Raw genomic sequence first — 9,120 nt, forward strand, 5'->3', positions numbered from 1 at the left:
TGGCAGGTAACGCGTTCTGTCCGTCAGCCAGACCCCCGCCAGGGTCTTTGACGCTGCCGCTTTGTCCTGATTACCGGCAGTAAAACATGAACACCTGGCGCTTCTCTGCCTTTTCTAGCGTATCGCTTAACCTTTGGCGGAAGGTTATGACTTTTGGCCGAGTGACAGACGAGCGTCACAATCGTTCTGCCGAACATCTGGCGAGGCGGCCATGACGGGTGTTGACAATCGCTTGTCGTTTTTCGCTCCCGTTTGACCTTTTATTCGCAACGATAAAAATAGCGGCTAGCCAAGTGGCTAGAGAAGGAAACTGCAGGAAAAGGAACACCGCAACACGGACATATAGCTACTGTATTGCAGAAAGTCCAATGATCATGGGTGTGTTCTAAACATTATACAAGTGCCTCAAATCTGTAAGGAACAAAAGCGTTGGTCAAGAAAAATATAAGAATTATTCTTATCATGAAATGAAATGAAATGATCTGCATTTCTATAGCGCTTTTCAAGTCAAGACTTCCCAAAGCGCTTTACAGTGTGCTTCACATTTCCCAATAGCGGCCGTGTAGCCATGTAAGGCGCTAACCTGCTTATTGGGGGCATTAGGGGTTCAGTGTCTTACCCAAGGACACTTCCACATGTAACACGGACGAGCCGGGATTCGAACTGCGGTCTCTTGATCCCAAGACGAGCGCTCTAGCACCTGAGCCACTGCCGCCCTATTATACCATTAGGCCAGTGTTCCACAGACAGACTGAGGAGATATTTTCTTCCTCATGCCATGAGGCTCTTTAACTTCACCCGGGGGAGCAAAAGCCCACAATAAACCCCACTCCCACAATGGCATATTATCCTATTGTTATTGCAGTGTGTATTTTCCGTAGCACTATTTAAATATTCCATAGCAAAACGTTATCTCATCTCATCTCATCTCATTTCATCACCGCTTATCCTCAGTAGGGTCACGGGGGTGCTGGAGCCCATCCCAGGTATCTTCGGGCAGTGGGCAGGGGACACCCTGAACTGGTTGCCAGCCAATCGCAGGGCACACAGGGACAGACAACTCGTTCGCTCATTCACACCTAGGGACAATTTGGACCGGCCAATCCACCTGAAATGCATGTCTTTGGAATGTGGGAGGAAACCGGAGTGCCCGGAGGAAACCCACGCAAGCACGGGGAGAACATACAAACTCCGCACAGGAAGTCCGGTAGCTGGATTTGAACCCACACAGGAGGGTATCTATCTATCTATCTATCTATCTATCTATCTATCTATCTTCTCAATTATTTTCTGTCAAGCCCCCTCGATCTTGTTTTTTTTAAGAAATCACATAATATTGGTGGGGACAAAACAATGATCACTCGAAATTGATAGTAACACGTCACCTCCATCCAGTTTTGGATGACTTTTGGCATATTTTCACTCAAGAAGAAGTCAAACGTCTTATCAACACGATTGGATTGTGATGTCTTGAAGTGACAGCTTAATCTATTTGGCTTCATGCTGTCCACTGCCAAAATTTTAAACCTAGCAAGCACACCGGTCTTTGCTAGCCTCTCTCCAGGGTGGCAGTGAAGTGCTACGAGGGGAGACTTTTGTTTGCTTCCTTACCCCATCTCTCTTTGCCCTTTACGAGTTAAATATTTATTTCATGGGGTCACTTCATAGTCAATATTTATACTCTGTGTCAGGAAACGAACCAGGAAGCAGGAAGTCGGAACTCATATGCGCAGACGATCTGTCCCTTTAATTAAGAAATAAAGATGTCCAACACACAAACGGACCAAAGACAAAACAAAACAGGCAAAAAAAGGCAATCAAAATTACAAACTAGGCATTACTCAGATCAAAGAGGCATGAACAGGTCTTCAACAAGGTAAAGCAAGCGCACGGCAACATAATAATGATTATATTTCAAAAATGCGCATTTTTACCTGAAATTTAGACATTTTCAGTTGCGCGCCGTGTTATTTAGAGTCTTTACGTTAGCGCCCCTCCTCCTCTGTTTCGTGTGTCAGTGTGTTTGTGCGGCGCCTCGCAGAGGAGGGATCTGTGTTTTAACCCAGCCAACGAAACATGCGAGCGCGATAAATGAACGAATCATGACGACTCCTCCAGCGAAAATATCTCATTCTTTCCAGCCAGCGTGGACAGACGAATGGGGCTTTGTGCCAAAAATGACTGTGCTGTTTTGTGCATTATGCCTCTAGAGTGTTGTACCTCGCACAGCCAGTGTCATTACGAGACCGAACTTGAATTCAAGGATGAGCCTGACATGGCGGAGAGATTAAAACACGCAGTGTCCATGTACGGCAAACAAACACAGACACTGAAGACCTTTGTCACTGCTAAAAACACCACCACTGAAGCAAGCTATCACATTGCTCACTGCATAGCAAAGCACAGAAAACTATTTACTGATGGTGAATATTTTAAAGAAGTGTGTGGGTGCGTGTATGCATGTGTGTATTTGACAGGTAGCTTGATACTACAAACGTGAAACTATCGGGGGTAGTTTTCCACTACCCACATGGTCCCACGCATCAAAACCCTTTATATCCGTCAACGCTCAATTTGCTCTGCCCTAAACCGATTGGCGAACGAGACGGCGAGCGAAAAAGAGAGAGAGGATCCCGTGTTATGAGCGTCTGCCTCCTCTCTCCTCCACATCCTCTCGCGCCGCCTCTCGCATCGGCACCCTTCGCCTCCGTCCTCCCGGTTTCCGTCCTCCTCCTCCCGGATCCTCCCGCCACCTCCGTCCTCATGACCGCGCCGAACGAGAGAAGAGATTAAAAACAAAAGCGGGGGCACATGCTCGACGAGGAGGTGAAGGAGAAGAAAAAGAAGAAGAGGAGGCGGAGGAGGGGGCCAAAAACAGGATTTTCTCATTGAGTGCCTTCGCCCCCGAGCCGAGCAACAGCATGGATCTCTCCTTTATGGCCGCGCAGGTGAGTTTTCCTTTTCAAACTTGTTTTGCTGGCAGAAAACTACATTCAACTACCTCATGACAACATATTTTCATGTACTATTTTCGCTGGGACGGTAGTAAGATTTCAAAACCATTTACAATGCAAACCAAGTATTGTTTTGGGTGTTCTTCACATTTCTCCTCTCAGGTATTTGCATATAACTCATTCATTGCATTATAATAGAGAAAACTGCACTGGATATATTGTTATTTTTGTCGGAACATTTTTTAAGCAGTAAAAACAAATGTGGGATTTGTCATGAGGACCGTGCCCGCTCGTTTGGGCTACCTGATTGGTTCCCTGTCCTTTTTAAGCTCCGTCCTTTCACTCAACGGTTGTCAGTCCGTCAGCCAACCTCTGTTTCTACAAGGCAAGCACTTTGACTCTGAGTCACGTCGGTCCTGCTTTGTGCGCCCGTTTTTCCGTCCGTTCCTGATTTCCCCGTTTGTCTCCGGCAACGACCTGTTTTATGACCCTGACCACGTATGCTCTCCCGTCCCAGCTTACGACCCGTTTTTGATCCCGACCACATTTTTGCTCTCCTGTCCCGGCTATCGACCCGTTTTTTTCAGTCTTCGACACCAGCATCTCCTGCCCCGGACCGCGGGCACTGCCCTTCCTCTCAATAAACTTGTGGTTAACGTTACGCATCTGGGTCCTGATTCTGGTCGTGACAGGATTGCTTGTTTAAAAGCGATTTAATCTTAAGCATCCAGACTAGAAACGCCAGTTAGGAGTCCTGCTTTCTTACTTTGCATCATTAATATCTGTTTTTAATTATTCTAAAATAAGAAAAGTGGTTTCAAATGTAAGAAATTAGGAAAAAACACTGAAAATGTTTGTTTCTTCATATTTCTTCAGTTTTTTTATTTGAACAGTAGTATAAATGGAAAATAATATGTAAACATGGGCAGCACGGCGCAGTGGTTAGCGCGTGTGCGGCACATTTCTGAGGTCATGAGATCGAACCTTCCTGTGTGGAGTTTGCATGTTCTCCCCGTGCAGTCCAGTCCTGTGCCAGAAAGGAGGCCAAGTATTATTTTTATTATATATTCATATAGTATGCCGGACGTTCTATTAAAAATCTTGCTTATTTTATGTTTTAAATTTTTGACTATTTAAATTAGATTTTTAGCTTAATTTTGGTTATTTTAAGATTTTTTTTTTTTTAATTGTACTGTATTTTTTTTCCCCATTTTTCGGAATTTTTTAAAACTTTTCGGCAGCTTAATTTTTCTGATACATACTTCATATTTGTACCTCTTTTTGCATGTATTTTTCGAATAATCTTGTTCATTTTATGTGTTATTTTTACGTTATTTTTGTTCACTTTTTATAATGTATTTTTAGCTGAATTTGTTTTATGTATGTTTTTATTGCTACTGTGTGTTTTTTACATTGTTTTTGAGTATATTTCTTGACATTACTTTCCTGATTTCTAGTGTTTTTTAAATTAAATGTTTGACGAATTAATATTTCTTGTATTATATACTTTTAAACTTGTTTTCTTCTGGTATAATATATATCTATTTATCTATCCTGGTCATATCCCTCGACAGCAAAACCAACAAATATAAAAATAAAGAAACAAAATAAAATAAAATTAAAAAAACAAAAACAAAAACACATTAATAAAATAAAAAATAAAAAATTAAAGAATTAAAAAAAGAAAAAAAGAAAAAGAAAATGAAAAAATAAAATAAAAAAAATTAAATAGAAAAATAAAAAATACAAAAGAATACGAAAAAATACGAAAATAGAAAAAATAAAAAATAAAAACAATTTTTAAAAAAAGGGAAATTGTAGCAAAAAACACACAATATATATATATATATATATATATATATATATATATATATATATATATATATATATATATATTGAGTGAGTAGGGCAGCACGGCGGCGCAGTGGTCAGCGCATGTGCGGCACAGTTCATGTCTTGGGAACCTCCTGCATGGGTTCAAATCAGGCTTCAGACTTCCTGTGCGGAGTTTGTATGTTCTCCCCGTGCTTGCGTGGGTTTCATCCGGGCACTCCGGTTTCCTCCCACATTCCAAAAACATGCATTTCAGGTGAATTGGCCGGTCCAAATTGTCCCTAGGTGTGAATGAGCACGTGAGTTGTCTGTCCCCGTGTGCCCTGCGATTGGCTGGCAACCAGTTGAGGGTGTCCCCTGCCCACTGCCCGATGATTGCTGGGATGGGCTCCAGCATCCCCGCGACCCTACTGAGGATAAGCAGTGTAGCTAATGAGATGAGATATTGAGTGAGTGATAAATGCACATTTGATTTAGGAGTTTCTGCTGTCCATGTCCCTTTCCTCACGTGGTTAGTCTGTGCCTTGCCATAATATAATTGTATTCATACTTTTTTAATTATTATTCATTCTATTTGACCCAATTTTTGTGTATGTCTGTGCATTTGGCATTCCGGGAAGGGGACAAAGAGGTGGATCTTTAAAATTTCAGTGTCTGGAAAGTGCTATAGCACAGGTGTCAAAGAGGCGGCCCGCGGGCCAGATCAGGCCCGCCAGTGGGATGAATCCGGCCCGCGAGACAAGACTCGGAGAAGCGCAAGAGAAAAACAAGCTGCAGTTTGAAATAGGTCAACTTGATGTAGCCAAAGCCAGCTGCCTCGCACAAAGACACTGTACTTGTATTTCTCTTTCTCTCTCTCTCTTTTTTTCTTTCTTTCTTTCTATTTCTTTCCTTCTTTCCTTCTCTCTTTCCTTCTCTCTTTCTTTTTTTCTTTCCTTCTCTCTTTCTTTCTTTCCTTCTCTCTTTCTTTCTTTCCTTCTCTCTCTCTTTCTTTCTTTCTTTCTTTCTTTTCCACCCTTTTTTTCCCACTCTCTGTCTCTTTCACTCTCTGTGTCTCTCTTTTCCTCTTCCTTTGTTGCTCTTTGTCTCTTTCTCTCTGTGTCTTTTAACCTCTTTTGCTCTAACTTCCTTTTTCCCTTTTCCCTCTTCTCTTTCTCTTCCTACCCTTTGCGCCTTCTTTTCTCCTTTCTCTCCTTCTGTCTTTCTATTTCTCTTTGGTTTTCTTTCTTCCTCTTCCTTTCTTTTCCCTCTCTCACGACTTTTTATGTCTTTTGTTTCTCACGCTCTCTCCCGCTCTCTCTTTTTCTTTCTTTGTCCCGCCCTCTCTCCTTTCCCCTCCCTCTTTCTCTTATTTCTTTATTTCTCTTATTTCTTTCTCTTTGATCGACTAGTCCGGCCCCCGAGAGAATGTTTGTTCTATGGTGTGGCCCCCGAGTTCAAATGAGTTGGACACTCCTGTGCTATAGGAATACATTTCGATGCGATTTAGGAGATGGACGTACCATCCGGGACCCAAACGAGTGACAGCGACTTTGTGTTATTAAATGTTATTTGCGGCGGTGTAATCATGTCGGAATTGGTTGCGCTCCATTGATTTGAGTACGCGATATCGCAGAACAAATAAGCGCAATTAGTCTCGACAATCTCTGCGATGTTCTCCTCCAAACAAGAAGGACCTTCTATTATCCCCCGAGAAACGTCCCGGCGTAACCGGCCCACTCTTAATGATGTGAATGTGTTACGGTTTGACTTTCGAGTCTCCGTGTTTTTTTGTCTATTAATTAGTTTCGCGGATTTTTGCATCCGTCGCAGAATTTCAGGGGCACTTGAAAAACGCCCTTACACTCGAACCAATCAGAGAACTGCCTTGAGTTTCCCAGGTTTTGATTGGACCGATCTAAATGTGTCAAGACCAGAACGTTTCTCTCAGTTTTAATGGGAAGAAGATAGAAAGATAGATAGAAACTTTATTCTTCCCCGTAGGGAAATTCACACTTCTAGCAGTATCCTTTTGTTTATTAACAGATTATCAGGATGGCCTCGGGGTGCTGTGTTGTAGTTTAGCAACAGCGGAGTTTATGACGTCACACGCTAGGCCAAAAGTTCGACGTCCCTGCAGCAGATGGAAATCTTTGTGCCCAGGGTTACACCGCCTCGTGTTCACGTAGATACAGAGTCCGCCTCCTCTCCGCTTCCCGCAGGCTTTTCTGTCTCTGTCCTAACAGCACTCAAGCCGGGTAGCTGCACCTTAGCGTCCCGGATGCTAGACGTGAGCCAGGTTTCCGTAAAACACAGCAAACTGCACTCCCTGTACGCGTTGATGTTTTTCACCAGCACAGCCTGTTCGTCGGTCATATTTGGTCGAGAGTTCACATTTACCGTGATTACGAACGGTACCAAAGGCTTATAACGCTGCTAGCCGCTTAGCTAGCTCCGGCTCTGTATCCACGATAGAGCCCCCTCATCACGCCGGCACGAGAATTCTTCAGGGCAAGGGGTTGATTCCTCGAATAAACGCATTTTTGTGCTTTAAAACCCATAACGATATAATAGAAAGTAATCCAAAAGTGTAGTTGTCAAACGGGACAAAAAACACAGAAGATAGAAGCAGACACTTAAAACAATGAATCACAAAAAGCTGCCAGAAAGGCTCCGGTGATCGCTGGTCGCAGGGACCAGGTCGCTCTGAACGCAGAAGTGGCACTTCCGTGGCGAGTGATGGCGGTGTCGGGAACAGAAAAAAATAGGTCAGTAGCCGGGACAGGAGAGCAAAAAACGTGGTCGAGATCAGAAAAAAGGTCGAAGCCGGGAAACAGACGGGAGCCGACACAGAAGTGAGTCAGGGTCGAAAAGCTTGCCTTGAGTAAACTGAGGTTCGCAGACGGACTCACAATTGAAACACAATTACAACAAAATAATAGTTTGTGTCCCCGTTTTAAGTTCTAAATTTAATATTTAGTTTTGTTGTATTACTGTAGTTGTATTTTTCATGTATTTTTGTCGTAATTCTACAGTCAAGGATTTGTAGAATTCAGTTTTATTTTGTAGGATTTTTGTGTGATTTTTGTAGTACGTCAGCAGTAGTATTTTTGTACTATTTCTATAGTAAAGTTTTTGTAGTATATCTGTAATATTTCTGTAGTACTATTTTTGTAATCTTACTGTAGTTGTATTTTTTTTAGCATTTTGGTAATAGTATTTCTGTAGTAGTAGTTTTGTATTATAGTATTACTGTAGTTGTATCTTATTACTATAGTAGATAATATTTACTATAAAGTCAGATTTTGTAGTATTTCTGTATTACTACTGTCGTCATTTTTGTAGTATTTCTGCAGTAGTAAGTTTGTAGTATATCTGTAGTACTTGTGTAGTATGTCTGCAGAAGTATTTTGGTACTATTTATATCATAAAGTTTTTGCTGTATATCTGTAAAATTTCTGTAGTACTATTTTTGTAATATTACTGTAGTTGTATTTTTTAGCATTTTGGTAATAGTATTTCTGTAGTAGTAGTTTTGTATTAGAATATTACTGTCGTCTATTAATACTATTAGAGATAATATATACTATACAGTCAGATTTTGTACTATGTCTGTATTACTACTGTAGTCATATTTTGTAGTATTTCTGCAGTAGTAAATTTGTAGTACTTTGTAGTATGTCCGCAGTAGTATTTTTGTACTATTTCCATAGTAAAGTTTTTGTAGTATATCTGGAATATCTCTGTAGTACTTTTGTAATATTACTGTAGTATTTTTGTATATTACTGTGGTTGTATTTTTTTAGCATTTCGGTAATAGTATTTCTGTAGTAGTAGTTTTGTATTAGAATATTACTGTTGTATATTAATACTATTAGAGATAATATATACTATACAGTCAGATTTTGTACTATGTCTGTATTACTACTGTAGTCATATTTTGTAGTATTTCTGCAGTAGTAAATTTGTAGTACTTTGTAGTATGTCCGCAGTAGTATTTTTGTACTATTTCCATAGTAAAGTTTCTGGAATATTTCTGTAGTACTTTTGTAATATTACTGTAGTATTTTTGTATATTACTGTGGTTGTATTTTTTTTCGCATTTCGGTAATAATATTTCTGTAGTGGTATTTTGGTATTATAGTATTACTGAAGTACCAAGTACCGTGCTTGTTTGCTCCAAAAGTGAGCTACATTGCTGCATGCCTTCCGTTTACAGGATGTGCACGTATGAGCAAAATTTGCAAGAATGGACTTACACTATGTATGGATGGATACAACTGTGGCATTTTCGTAATAGGTGCAGAAAATAAAACGGAGATGTCTTGGATAAACTAACTATTACGCATGTGGC

The 9,120-nt window shown here is 40.9% G+C and overlaps 1 protein-coding gene across 1 annotated transcript in view; it reads left to right on the forward strand.

The window, feature by feature from the left end:
• Nucleotides 1–2,650: 2,650 nt before the first annotated feature.
• The window catches only part of LOC148352205 (uncharacterized protein C14orf132-like), a 61,518-nt gene continuing 55,048 nt past the window's right edge, over nt 2,651–9,120 (forward strand). Inside the window, exon 1 of the mRNA XM_088354745.1 lies at nt 2,651–2,948. Coding sequence (XP_088210871.1) covers nt 2,922–2,948 — 27 coding nt within the window. The 5' untranslated portion in view covers nt 2,651–2,921. The remainder of the gene's footprint in view (nt 2,949–9,120) is intronic.

Source organism: Urocampus carinirostris, chromosome 15, assembly GCF_059441175.1.
Source record: "Urocampus carinirostris isolate Australia breed hairy pipefish chromosome 15, RoL_Ucar_1.0, whole genome shotgun sequence".
Classification (NCBI taxonomy): domain Eukaryota; kingdom Metazoa; phylum Chordata; class Actinopteri; order Syngnathiformes; family Syngnathidae; genus Urocampus; species Urocampus carinirostris.